Source organism: Ursus maritimus, unplaced genomic scaffold, assembly GCF_017311325.1.
Source record: "Ursus maritimus isolate PB19 unplaced genomic scaffold, ASM1731132v1 scaffold_3, whole genome shotgun sequence".
In the NCBI taxonomy this organism is placed as follows: Eukaryota; Metazoa; Chordata; class Mammalia; order Carnivora; family Ursidae; genus Ursus; species Ursus maritimus.
In genome coordinates this window covers 78629465-78644588 of record NW_024425563.1, presented here as the reverse complement: position 1 = coordinate 78644588, position 15124 = coordinate 78629465, and the positions used below count along the sequence as shown (strand labels likewise).

The 15124-nt window shown below is 35.0% G+C and overlaps 1 protein-coding gene across 2 annotated transcripts in view; it reads right to left on the bottom strand.

Annotated features, from left to right (window-relative positions):
- CACNA2D1 (calcium voltage-gated channel auxiliary subunit alpha2delta 1) overlaps positions 1-15124 on the bottom strand; it is a 480944-nt gene that overhangs the window by 217557 nt on the left and 248263 nt on the right. For both annotated transcript variants that reach the window (XM_040644315.1, XM_040644316.1), the window contains exon 4: positions 7085-7144. In XM_040644315.1, coding sequence (XP_040500249.1) covers positions 7085-7144 — 60 coding nt within the window. The remainder of the gene's footprint in view (positions 1-7084; positions 7145-15124) is intronic.

Sequence of the window (15124 nt, the reverse complement as noted above, 5' to 3'; positions counted from 1 at the left end):
CAAAGGGATAATTGAGGAAGAGGAGGACAGAGTAAGAAATACGTCTCCTCAAAGACTCCTAAAGACAGATGTTTCTGCTCTCATGAAGAGAAGGATTAAATAAACAATGAATCAATCTTTTCTTCAGGAACTTTGTGACACAGGGAATATGAGAACCAGCTTCAGAACCCTGGTGATTAAATACCTGTAGGGTTGGAATTTTTGCTGTTGGGTTGTAGGAGTTCCTCCTGTATGTTCAAGATCAATCCCTTACCAGATATATGGTCACAAATGTTTTCTCGCATTCTGCAGGTTACCTTTCATTCTACTGATTGTTCCCTTTGCTATGAAGCTTCTTCTGTTTTGTATAGTCTCACTTCTTAATTTTTGTTGCCTGAGCTTCTGGTGCCGTATCTATGAAATCATTGCCAAAAACCATGTCATGAAGCTTTTCCTCGATGTTTCAGTCTAGGAGTCCTACAGTTTCAGATCTTATCTTTAAGTCTTTATTAGACAACAAGCGTTGGCAAAGATGTGGAGAAACTGGAATCCTTGCACACTGTTGGTGGAAATGCAAAATGGTGCAGCCGCTACACAAGAGGATATGAAGAGGACTCAAGAAAACTGAAAGAAGTACATATGACCCAACAATCCCACTTGTGGGTATATATCCAAAAGAATGAAAATCAGGATCTCAAAGATACTAACACTCCCATTTTCATTGTACGCTTATTCACAGGAGCTAAGATGTGAAAACAACCCAAATGTCCATCAACAGAGGAATGGACAAAGAAAATGTGGTGTATGTGGCACATATGCTATCATTCAGCCCTTAAAAAGTAGGGAATTTGGCAATACAATAGCATGGATGGACCTGGAGGATGTTATGCTGAGTGAAATAAGCCAGACACAGAAAGACAAGTACTGTATGATTCCACTTGCCTGAAGTATCTAAAATAGTCAAATTAATAAAATTAAAGCCTGGAATCGTGGTCAACAGGGGTTCAGGGCAGGGAGAAATGGCAAGTTATGAATTAACAGGCATAACATTTCAGGTAATCAAGATAAATAAGCACTGAGATCCGCTACACATCGTACCTGTAGTCAGCAACACTGGATTGGATTAAACTTTGTTAAGAGAGTGGATATCATGTTCTGTTCTTCTCACAAAAGTTTAAAATTTGATATTTGGTTTAATGGATGTTTGCATAAGTTTTTTTCTTTTTAAAACAGTGTAAATATTATTTATCTAGGTGTCTAAACAACCCCCCCCGCCCCCGCGGTTGGAAATAGAGTCATTCACCCTATTTCTGCAGAGAGCACACTCTGCCTCAAGCTCAAGGGCTTTGGAGCCTGCGACGCAACAGGTGACAACCACCTGAGCGGAACCATATTCTTCCATTGGACCAATGATGGCAAATAGAAAGCAACAGCCATGGGAGCTAGCAGATGCCCTCTGGACTAGGGAACAGCCATTCATGGACCTCTGTCAACCCGCTGGTGAACACATGGACAGATCATGAGGTTGCTGGAAAATATCTTCCTTGGTAGAGAGACAAGGCTATAAGCACAGAGAGACGATTACTGAGCAACTAACAGAAATAATCATACTGGTAGAGAATATAAAACCAAGAGTTTTTATATAAAGAAAGTGATATTCAAAAGGCTATTATTTTCTGAAAATTGTATTGCAAGTTCGCGGCAAAGACAAAATTTGAATCAGATTTGCATAATTCCAAACCCAGCGTTCTGTAACTGTGCCACGGCTGTAGGCAAATATATTTAGACATAAAAAGTGCTGTTCAAATACATTTTTCATTATATCTCCAGTATAACTGACCATAATGTTTAGAGTAAAAATATATATCTCAAAACTTCAAGTAATTATTTTTTAATTTAAAAAATTACAGAAAGGCTACTGTGTTATGTATTGCATACTAGGTGACAATTTTCTTAGCAGCACATCAGTCACAGTTCTTACCCTCAGGAAGTTTACATTTTAGTACTGGAAGAAAGTAGAAAAAGGAAAATAATGTAGTGGGTACATATTTGAATAGGAATACATACTGGGAATGAGGACAACAAATCCAAGATTAGGGGATCAAAATCAAGAAGAAATTGGAGAGGCAGGGGGAGACTTCTAGGCAGACATCATCAAAAAGTCTGAAGATGAAATAAAGAAATAATGCAGAGAAACGTCAAGTAGTTCACTCTGTTTCAGGCTCAGAATATGAGAATGATAATAGCTACTGGAGAGATGTTGCAATAGAAAATTTAGGAAAGTAAGACAGGGGAAGACAATGGTACGCCATTTATGCTAAATGGAGAGTCACAAATACGCCTCTTTCCCATGAAACTGGTTTTCCAGAATTTGGGGGGAAATCAGTTTTGCACCGTGGCTCCTTTTCATCTATCTTCATAATGAGAATAGATTGACAAGACTCTTAAAAGAAAAGAGTAGTAAAAAAAAATGAAAGACATGTAGCAAAAATATATTAAAATGTGTTTTTTTTTCCCAACAGGGCAATTCTACCAAAGGAAGAAATTTTTAAAAAGAAAAACAAAAACAAAAAACAACTAAATCCATCCAGAGCCTAAAATCGCTTTGGTAATCTACTAAATTCATTCATTTATTCACTAATATAGCACGCCACTCCCCCAGTTTTTATCCCTGAAAACAGCTCTGCCACATGCAGAACCTACACCAATTTATAACTTAGAACGTTTATCTTGATACAATGTAACCAAAATATAGTATGTTTTTACAGTTCACATATTCACAATTGTTTGTGCCTCAATCAACAGAAGAGATGCATTTCCATGAAATGAATAAGAGAGACGAAGTAATTAAATACATAACACCAATACCTATTAATTTAACTCTTATAAACAAACCTTTTAAAGTAACATTTCAAAATGCAATTTGAGCACAGTGATTTTTTTAAAGATACAAAAATAACGCTAAATTAGAACCAAGTTAGCATGATTGACACTCAATAACATTCAACTTCACTAGAAAATTTTTCACCTTCTAATTTGGTTTCTCTGTAAAGCTGAAGCTAAAAAAGGCTCCTCAAATGTTTTATTTACTGGCCAATTTCTAGACGTCTGTACTCAGTCTGCACAGTAACAAACTGATGCTAATAAGCCATACATAAAGATCCTACTTATTAAAATACAAATTAGGCACCCCTTATGTTTATACATGTGTAAGTACAATTAATATCGCAGGCTTAGTTAGAAACAAAATTGCTTAAGTTAACCAACCATTGCAATGTAATCAAATGAGATTTCAAATGCAATTGGAAAAGATCTGTTGGGTAGAAATAACACAATTATTGCATGCAGAACAATTAGTTTGCTAAGCTCTTTTTTCTTTTCCCACCTGCCCTTAATAATTTGTCCATCATAAGTGACACGAAATGTCACCTTTAACACCTATAAGGTGCGTGGAGACCTGAAAGGCAGCTGGTAGATACAGCTTATTTACAAATATTGGTTTGAACTTGTAAATGCATGACTGCATAAATCTTAATCCATTTAGAGTATATGCCCTTTGTTAGCTCAATTGTACATTCAATTGGGAACTGAGTGGCGCTGAGGGAGAGTGTGAATTACATGGGCCTTCGCTTGTTGCCAACATTTTCAGCATTTTAGTGCTTTGCCTTTTGTTCTTGCTGTTTCTGGAATTTTGCTACGCTAAAGCATAGGAAATGTTAATCAACATTTTGCCTAAGTAATATGAATGAATTTTGCCTACTTATACTGGAGGGAAGAATCAGAATATTGTATCTTTGGGACATAATAACGTATCTTTTAGGAAAAGATTTCTGCCTTCTAAATCATCCTACTGTTAAATTATTAACGGGTGGCATTAAAGAACTATCACACTGATACAAACAGTTAAATATCTTAAAAGATAAAAGGATTATAAAGTTTAAAAAGAGGACCTTTTGAATTATGGTAGCATGTACCTTCAAATTAAACATTTTTAAATGTTTGGCTAAAGTACTGATAAAATTTGCAATTATTTTGGGTGGTCTCCTAAATAAGAGGAGATTTAATGTTGATGATTTCTAGTTTCTAGCCACAAATTAAAGTTTGATTTGTTTTATGGCTTTGAAGGATTTGTTTACCCTTGCTACATAACATGCATTAACGCATCATCTGGTTTATCATGGGGAAGAAAAGGAAAAAGGAAAGTGTGTCTTATTTTTGCAATAACTGAGTTTAGGCAATCTGCATTTACATTCTGTTCTTCAAACATAGAGTAACTTTCGATATTTCAAAGGGCTCTTGAAATAGGAAGGACTTTTGTGAAGACTAGGTATGGCTGGCATGGTAAGAGACAGAAAAATATCAATTCTCAGTGCGTAAACTGGGACAGCTATGTGTTCTGTGCACATTGTTTACAATCCTTCAAGGAAGGTACTCAGGAAATGAGTTGACAGAGCTCTAAAGTGAACTAACTTGTTTTCCCTTTAACAATCCTTTTTGATGTCAATCAATATGTTCATAGGTCCTAAATAAATTGTGAGGTAATCTAGGGGGAAATTAAGAACAGAATTTGTCCAAGAACTCTCTTACATGGTGGTCACTATTTGCTAAGAACTCCTAACACTTACTGAGAAAACCATTTACTTTCTATTTAACTGGGTTAGATTTAGTAATGGCTTCTGTGTCATGGTGGGACCAATGTGTCCTCTTGCGTGACTGATCCTAGCAGTGCTACTCGGTGGGCACAGGTACCGAGAGAGCAGAGAACAGGGGTTACATTTCAAGGTAAGCTTTTTCATATTTTGACATCTGACACATCAGAATGCATCTTAAAATTGCTGATGCATCATAATTTAATTGGCTTCTTTTTTTCTTTCTTAGCAATACATAAATGATAGGGTGCCTTACAACTGATGATGGCTCGGACACAGTAAATGTGGTCATGGCCAACACACATCGAGAGCTTTTGCGTCATGGACAAGGTTTGCCCATTACTTCTGCAAGGAGAAATAGTCACTGCCAAAATGTTAATTTAGTGTTAATGATTTTACAATATCAAGGGGTTTACAACGCATCTGGAAAAGAAACCCTTACAACCAGAAAGTTATACCAAAATAATTAAATAAAACAACACCAATGATATAAATGGCATTACGATATCGCTGAGTGCCACTTTATTTGACCACATTGTTTCTCCTTTGGAAACTGAAAGAGACATATAACTAATAAGCGACTATGAGAAATATTACCAAATTCCCTTAACACAAAGAAAAGTTTATGAACAGCAACGGAATCTATATATTACAAAAGCTGATCTGTGTGAACTTAGTGATTTCTTGAGTTCTAAGAATTATTCAAAATTTTAACTAAAACAACACTAATTGTACTATCCCGACACTAAGCAGAAGAGAGGGTCTAGCTTTATACCCAGTATGTGTTTATACTGCTTTTACTATGCCACCTCTGAGACGGGAGAAAAGAGCAATTTCCATTTAATATTAATGAATCAAAAGGATATTTATTTGGACAAATTAGTTTGGCTGCTTTTTGTCTATTTGAGAAACAACAACAAAAAACTCAAGTTTGTGTTCCTTTCATCTCAAAGAAACTACAATATTGTAACTCCCTTCATTGGATAAGCTTACAATTTCCCCACAAGACTCAAACTTATGCTTCTCAGTCACCAGTTTTTTTCTCTATATATTACGGATGACAAATTGATCTTTCTTAACCTACTTATGACAAACAACTATGGACTAAGCCGGTACCCACATGACACCAACAACTCAGGCAATATGACCAAATGAGTAAAAGAAACAAGCAAACTGACAATAGTCAAATAGAGTCTCTAGCTGGTAGACTAAGTATTGGTCTAAGAAATATAAATTTGTGGAAAAGATAGTAAAAATAAATAACATCAGAAACATGAAGCATGGACGACTAACCATCATCATATAAGTGAATGATATATCATGTAGTGTATTTTCCTTTGATGTATAACATAATCATGCTAACACAAAGTAAAAGTGCTAATTCCTAAGCCTCAATTTTATATTCTTTGAAGCACAACTTTCTTACCTTCAAATCTGAGACTTTTTACAAAACATTTAAAACCAATTTAATAGTACCAAGCTGTTACTCACACTCTAATTCTATTTTAAACATCCCCAAAATTAGTAATATGGAATTTTTCTATGCTCATAAACTACAGAGATTTTCACTATAAATAAAATAATTCAAACATAGAAGATAAATATTTTAACTCTTAAGGGCAAACTTCTCCACGGTGTCCCTAGATGTAAGATTGATTGATCAATTGATTGATAAGCTGAAAGACTGGATACACTGACAGATGTATGAATAGATATAGGAATGGATACACGATATAGAGATAGAAAAAAGAAGATGGATGGGTAGATGGATGGACACACAGATGCAAAGAAGGAAAGACAGATGATAGATAAGAGAAGATGGATGGATGGAGAGAAAGAGAGATAAACAGACAAAATTCATTATGAGGAGAATTTTTGCTATTTGTATAATTAGCTTAGTAATTCTTAGCGCACAAGTTTACCAAAAATATATATGGAAAAGCTAGTATCAGCTGGAACTTCTAAAAGTAGGCCACAGTAAAAGAAAGATTGTTTCTAGCTAAAGCGGAGCAAATTAAATTTTAGAAAGTTTAATACATTCATTCTTATTTCAATCACATTGCACACCACACCAAGGTGATTGTAATATGCATATCACCTCTTACAAACTCCCAAGTTGTTAAATGCAACTTGTTTTTCAACTAGTGTATCCCCAATATCTACGATGGTGATTCAGATATTATAATGTAATTCCATTTTAATGTAATTAATTTTATAAATAACTTTGATTATAGGAGAACATTTCAAAAGACTTGTTTGAATATGGAACACAAGCAAGAACATTTGACTAACTTATTGGCCCTGATTACCCAAAAGCAAATTTTTTAAATTAACAAAATATAGCCGAGTTTTGCTCATATAACATGTTAAGATTCTATCACTAAAAAATGTTAACGTAATCATAATGATCAAGCACAAAACGTCACTAATTAAAGTTGGTTAAAAAGGGTCCTTACCGCAAAATCCTCTCTCCACTGGTGGGCTGCTTGAACCTTCTCTGCTTCCAAAGCCAAGCGCTGAAAAGGAAACATTATATCTTAGAATTCAAATGACCACATGAATATATACTTGTGAATACATAAAGCACTGAGGTTTTCAAATCAATTATAAGGACATAAAAAGCAAAAGAAACTCCTTATTTATGATTCATAAGCTCTCAATCATTTAGTAACCTACCCTACTAAAGTTGACATATGTGCATTTACTCTTACCTAATATAAATAACCTACTATTCCTGAATATCATGGTTTACTAGCTCTGCCGTCATCAGAAGATGTGGACACCATGAGTACTTTCTTTCAATGATTAACATTTCAGTTTCAGAGAAAGCTTTAATAAGTAGAGTATATTCATCTTGGTAGAACCCTGTTTTTAGTAAATACCTTCATAGCATATGTTTCTATATAAGCGGAAAGGAAATGATACTGAGAGACCAATCAATACATGCTAAGCACTATCCTAGGCACCTTCTTAATAGCATATTGAGGGTTTTTTTTTTAACCAAAAGCCATAAAAATGTAGTAATTTCCTTCTTGCTGAAGTACATTCTTATTAGTTCTTTCACAGAAAATCTATGAGTACCAAACTGTCACAATCTGCACATCTGAAAAAGGCCTTATTTCATACTTGCTCTTGTATGTTAACGTAGTTCGAGAATTCTAGCCTGACTTTTCCTGTAGCACTTCTAAAACGTTATTCCGTTCAGGTCAGTTGGAGATAAAACGTCTGTTGTCAGTCTGCTAGTCACATTTTATAGATAATCTCTATTTTTTCTTTCTCTAATAGTTCTCAGATTTTTCTCTTTGTATGTCTCAGAGTTACTGTCAGACTGTGCGTGTGATAAGTTTTTACAAGACAGTGGATAAACACGGGTCTGAAACCAGACTGCCTGGATTGAAATACCAACCCTGCTGCATACTAGCTGTGCAAACCTGGGAAAAGTTAAATCTCTTCTGTTTTCTCAGGTGAGTAATATCAAAGTAGGCCTTGTGGATGGTTGAAAGGATTAAATGAGTGATTTAACGTGAAGTGCTTACAACAGTGCCTGGTAGGCAGTCAGGAATGCAGATGGGAGCTATCTAACTTAGATCATTATGATTCCATCTGCATTCCATGCCCCTTTGAGAAGACGGCTCAATGGAAGTTCAGCGGAGGCCTACCCCCAACACAGCTAGAGGACAGTGGCAGAAGTAGGAAGAATATAACAGTAAATATAATAAATATAAATATTAAATTCATTTTTAAGAGACAGAAATAAATAGGTTAGGTTTTAGAAAAGTATAAATCTTGTAGTGGATTACTGGTTCATGCTTTGATCTTTCACTGTGATCTTTCACTGTGAACTATACTTCAGTGAGCACTCTTCCGAAGAAGTCCAGACTGTACTAGACAACGGGAACCTATCTTCATGCCAGTTTTTATATTCGTTACTGATTATGATGCCGTTACTTAATACTATGATCTGTTCACTTACTAAACTATTAAGTAGGTATTACTGATGACTACAAAATACTGCCAAATGGGAGATCTAAAGTTAAGAATTCCTCAGATGAATTTAAAAGAAAAATTCTCCAGTGTGCTTAAAATGACAACGGTTTCAGTTTATCAGCCACTAGGCAAACATGGATTAAAAGAAGAGCTACTAGGGGTGCCTGGCTGGCTCAGTCAGTTAAGTGTCCAACTCTTGATTCTGGCTCAGGTCATGGTCTCAGCATTGTGAGATCAAGCCCCACATCAGGCTCCACACTGAGTTTGGAGCCTGCTTAAGATTCTCTCTCTCAAAAAAAAAAAAAAGAAGAAGAAAAAGAAGAGGAGGAGGAGGAGACATTTTAAATGTGAGAAATAAGACCAGGTAGAGTAACCAAAAGAGGCTCTCTATCCCTAACAAAAACAAAGAGCTAAACAAAAAAACCAAGGGAAAAGTGTATGCCTTTCAGTAATATTGCAACATAATACTTTTGAAAATTTTAATTCAGTGTGAAAATGTAGTCTAAAGTGAATAAAAATTAAGTGGAAAAGGAAGCAACGTCTTTGTAGGAAAACTTCAGGATGGGAAGATAGAGAAAGAAAAGACAAAATGAGAAAATAAACCAGAAGGCATATTCTTGACAAAATTCAGAAAACAAGTCTTCATTTTTAACAGGCAACACAACAACAGCTAAATATTCATATGTATAGGATGAATAATAAACATTTTGAGAATTGAAACAAAATACTGGGTAAAACTTACATAAGTTAAATAATTTTTTCGACTAAGAAATATTAGAACTTTAAAATGTCTTTATGTCTTGGAGAGGAATGTTAAGATTTTTCCTTGCACAACACACACAAGGAGGATGCCATCCCCACAAACAAAACGCACTGGGGGACATCCTCACCCACAGAGCCATACATGCTTTTCAAAGCTCCAGCTCTAACTACCACATTGTTCTCTACTCTGGAAAGCATAAGAAAGTACAACTTAATTGATATGACCCAGAATCACATGGCTTATGATATGAACATAATCCATGTTTAATAAGCCATAATGACAGTAATCATCACAGTTATTTCTAGAAAAAAAATTAAAAAGGGATGAACAATGGCAGCAAACTTCTAAAAGACAAGTCTCCCAGGAGAAGAGACCAAATCAGCTTTAGTTCCTTATTGCCTATATATATATTTAATAAGAGAGAGGGAACACTATATATATATATAAAATTTTTAAACACTTATTTTATGAAGGAATGCCCTTTATTACAAAATTCTAGAATAGTTTTAGAAACTTAAAGACATGTAGTTATGTATAAGAAAAAAAAGGGTATTTTTAAAAGGTTGGTTTGAATCTCAAAAGTTGCTAAATTTTCTATCCCCAGCTTAGAAATCTATAAATAATCAAGAAAACACACTACTTTGTTTATGCAAAAATTAATGACGTATTTTTTTGTCTAGTAAATTTCATGATAAAGCATAAGACTGAACCTGACACGTAAGGGGTCTGTCTTGGGGACTAATACACATAGTTGATGATGGTGCTCTTTCTTGTGGCAAAAGACAGCTATCCACGACTTACAGAAAACTGACACGTCTTCTGGACACTTCAAGTCCTTAATTAACTTCTATTCTGGTCAAGCGACATTTTATTTTTAAAGCCGATGATCTACTGTTAAATGCCACGGGCAAAGTGTGTTAAGACTGATAAAATTCTTACCTAATTAAATGTGCACATTTGCTCAGTATTTAACTACAGTTATGGCTCTTGTAGCCAGAACTGGCTACATAAGTATATCCTGTAACAATAACCTAATTCAGAATAAGGAAAGTGTGTTTTTTCTCATTTAATTTATAGTGCAGTTTAATCTAGTATCAAACATTAAAACCAGATCAAGTACAGACAGATACAAAAGACTCAACTCAGCATAAATAACCTATGAGAGAAGATGGAAACAAACCTGCTCTTATTGAGATAAGCCAGGTAGATTCATTAAATGGCTTTATCATAAACAAAACAGCATATGTGTATATGAAAATTCCTTGGGTATAGAATGATAAGCATATATACACTGTCATGGATGTATTAATAATATATACATCCCTACCTACTTATTGGTTTAAGCATTTAAAACAGAAAATCATTTCAAGACTATTTCGAGGACTCGTATGTTCAAAAAAATGAACTTAAAGCTTTCTGACTCCAAAGCATGTGCTCATACAAGACCAAACTTTAGTCTCCATTAAGCCCATTAAAAATATTAACATCACCAGACAGTCAGAGAATATACAAGGTATATATAATAGTACCAAAACCAGAAACACTGGTAGCAAGCTGTTTCAGGCTAACAGAAAATTTCATAGCAAATTTTTAGAAACCGCTGAAGACAAAAAACAAAGCACACACAAAAAAAATTACATGTCAGCTAGGAAACTGTTTTTATATAGGTCTTGCCCTCAGATCCTGAGAGAACACTGCTCATCAAAGAAAAAGCTTTTAGTATGCAGTGATCTGAAAGAAAAAAAAAAGAAGAAGATGAAGAAAAAAGAAACAAATAGAGAACAGGAGAAGTTTATCAGATCAGAGAAAGATCAACTCCCCTGAAGGTCTATTCATTCTCAACCTTCACTTTTTGTCTATTCATTCTCAACCTTCACTTTCCTTATCTCTTCCACTAGCACTGAATTCTGTCAGGTAATATGAAAGTCTAATAAAAGCAGTATAATTATATAGGGAATACTGAAATAATTCTATCATTCTCTTTAACAATACCTAAATATATTTTCTTGGCTATAGACTATTTTCTAAATCTGTATGTTATATGCTTCGTCGACTGTTAACTGCAGATGAAAAATAAAAGTTTTCTGAAATATTCAATTATAAAGAATTTTCTTTTAATAGCTTTCAAAGGAAACCTTCAGGGATCATCTGACAGTTCAGTTAGACTCCAATAATGTCAATACTCATGCTAATATCAAGAATGGCTTAGGGGCGCCTGGGTGGCTCAGTCCTTAAGCGTCTGCCTTTGGCTCAGGGCGTGATCCTGGCTTTATGGGATCGAGCCCCACATCAGGCTCCTCCGCTGGGAGCCTGCCTCTTCCTCTCCCACTCCCCCTGCTTGTGTTCCCTCTCTCGCTGGCTGTCTCTCTCTCTGTGAAATAAATAAATAAAATTTAAAAAAAAAAAAAAAGAATGGCTTAGAAACGTCATTCAAAGAAACATCTCTAATTCAAAACAATTTCTTTGGCTAGTGTATGTCAAGATTTTTCTTTCTAATAAAGAGGTAATAGATATACACAATAGACTAAGTAAAATATGCACGTTAATGTAATTAATGTACAAATAGTTAACACCCAATAAGGATTAGCCATTTATTGTGTTATGCCTATGTTCACAATTTTTTAATTACTCTAATGAGTTTTGCTTATCTTCATGGAATGTTTTTAACATATCAAAAGAATCAGGATAATCATTTGAATGGTCTAACAATACCTTCTAAAAATAGCAGGCTTGGGTGAATGAACAGACTTCTATGCTTGTTCCTACAAGTACAAGCAATTACTTTGGAGGTATAATATTATAATGGGCACGCACTTTTCAATCAAACAGATCTGGTTTCCAATTCTGGTGCTGCTATTCACTAACTACGGGATTTCAGGCAATGGACTTAACATTTTTCAGCATCTAAGAATAACGTCGACCTTTATATTTTCTATTTCTGTGCTAAATATCTAGCACATTATAAACTCAATAAAGTTTGCTTCTTTTTGAATCTTAGAAACGTAACTTCATAGAATAGCCTGTTAGAACTATAATCACTGATGACCACTTCAACATGGACATATATGAGTGAAATGAAAGTAAGCATCTTTTTTTTTTTTTTAAAGATTTTATTTATTTATTCGACAGAGAGAGACAGCCAGCGAGAGAGGGAACACAAGCAGGGGAAGTGGGAGAGGAAGAAGCAGACTCCCAGCAGAGCAGGGAGCCCGATGTGGGGCTCAATCCCAGGACCCTGGGATCATGACCTGAGCAGAACGTAGACGCTTAACGACTGAGCCACCTAGGCGCCCCTGGAAGTAAGCATCTTAATAGTCCCTACATTTTCATTGTATTTCGCCCTAGATAAAAGCTCTTGCCTTAGAACCACATGGTGGCCCAAAAGCAATTCAAGGGATATTTAACACAGTAGACAATAAAATGAGCTCAATTTTATTCTAATTTATTTTTACCATAAACAGAATGAGAAAGGCGAGCAGATCATTAATGCTCTGCTTTCTCACCTTATTTCCTGAAATATTAAAAAAAGAGAGTCAGGTGTAACACTTCTTTAGCATTCTTTATGCTGAAAGGAAGTAATGAAGACCTCAAGTAGACAACACCACACTTGCATATCTAAAACAGTGTTCCATCTAAAAGGTAAAAAATACATTTCTCTTTTCAATATCTTTAACCAAATAATGGGAAACAACACAGTGTTTCTTTTTTAATTCACATAAAACAATGCATAAACAATTGTTATTTAAATTGGCATGAATACATATGCCCAGCAGAATTCTATCAAAGCTTTCGAGCAACTCACTATATTCTGGTGAACAAAGATACCACTATGAAAATTTTAACATGTAGACAAATTGCTTTATATGTTTTTCTTAAAATCACATCTACTATACTTACATATTATTTAAAAACATTTCTATAAAGAAACATTGGTACTTTGAAAAAGATCTTTTCGCTGAAGAAGTCAGGTTGGAAACTGGGATTTGAGATTTAAAAGTTATAAAATTTGAATAGGCTAGCCAGGATGAGTTATGAAGCACACATCAACACAATAACCATGATCACTACGTAGATACACATCCTGACTGGGAGGAAAATATATATAGGATAACAAGTATAGAGTGTGTTTACTTGTATTCAATAAATACGTACTAAACACTTGCTATAATGGAAGTGTTGAGGGAATAAAAATATAGGACATAGTCCCTGCTTCTAAAGGGTATTTATACACATCCACGTATCATATATAAAACCAGCCCATATACAAACACACACACATACACACAAACACACATAAATAGATCATGGGATCAGGGTTTGACAGATGCTTTCCTAATGGTTACAGAATACATGCTTTGTTAATTTTACTTTATGTCTGTGGAATTTGCCACATGGAGAACACATTTTTTAAAGTAGTGCTTTTTTATGGATTATTTTATTTTTTTATAATAATATTTTTTATTATATTATGTTAGTCTCCATACAGTACATCACTGGTTTTTGATGTAAAGTTCCATGATTCATTAGTTGCGTATAACACCCAGTGCACCATGCAATACGTGCCCTCCTGAATACCCATCACCAGCCTATCCCATTCCCCCCCCCCCAAAGCCCTCAGTTTGTTTCCCAGAGTCCATAGTCTCTCATGGTTCATTCCCCCTTCTGTTTACCCCCCCTTTCTTCTTCCCTTTCTTCTCCTACTGATCTTCCTACTTCTTCCTACTTCCATAATGAGTGAAACCATATGATAACTGTCTTTCTCTGCTTGACTTATTCCACTTAGCATTATCTCCTCCAGTCAAACAAATAAAAAGACCTGTGACTAACAAGTGTCGATGGCTAGCAGTATGCACTCTTTTTAGAATCTTTCCTGTTCTTTAATTTTGAGGTATTTCCATCTTTGATAAAAGCGCTACTTTATGATACAATGAAATATTACTCAGCCATCATAAAGTAGTGCTTTTATCAAAGATGGAAATACCTCAAAATCAAAGAACAGGAAAGATTCTAAAAAGAGTGCATACTGCTAGCCACTGACACTTGTTAGTCACAGGTCTTTTTATTTGTTTGATCCTGGGGGGAGATAAAAATACTGCAAAGCATAGAAAAACCATAGTCTAAAATCCATTACTCAGAATTCACCTTTATCTCTTTTTGTTTATGTTTCCTTTAAAACTTTTTATATACAAAGTAGAGTATTACCAGTAACCTTGAAGTTCTCCTCTTTCCTTGACCAATTTCCCTACCCAGAGCAATCTCTATAACGAACTGGTCTGCATCCTTCGGCACTTTTTGACGTGTATTTTTTTTTAAAAAACATAAATGTTATATGATGTTGATGACACTGTTGATTCTTCTTTCTAATTAATAGGTTGCACGCAGGTTGAATGCCAAAGAGAAACTCCACCTGCTTCAAGGGGTGAGGGTGGGGGTGATTTGTCTAAGGAGAAACCCATTACCCTTACAAGTGATGGTTTACACTGAAAATGAGAATCAATTAATGCCAATGAGTTTTGAGAAATGGTTTACTGAGGGTTTTGGAAAGTAAAGATAATGCCTAGAGGGGAGAAGAACGCTCAGAGAAACAAAGCTGGAGCTATTTCTAAGACCATTTTTTAGCACCAAACCTCTACGCACTTAATGCATCTTCATCATCAGAACATACTCATTCCTTCTATCAAGGGACCATTATTCCTTCTGAACAGGCATTACACATGCAGCTCGAAAGAACTAAATCAACCCTGAA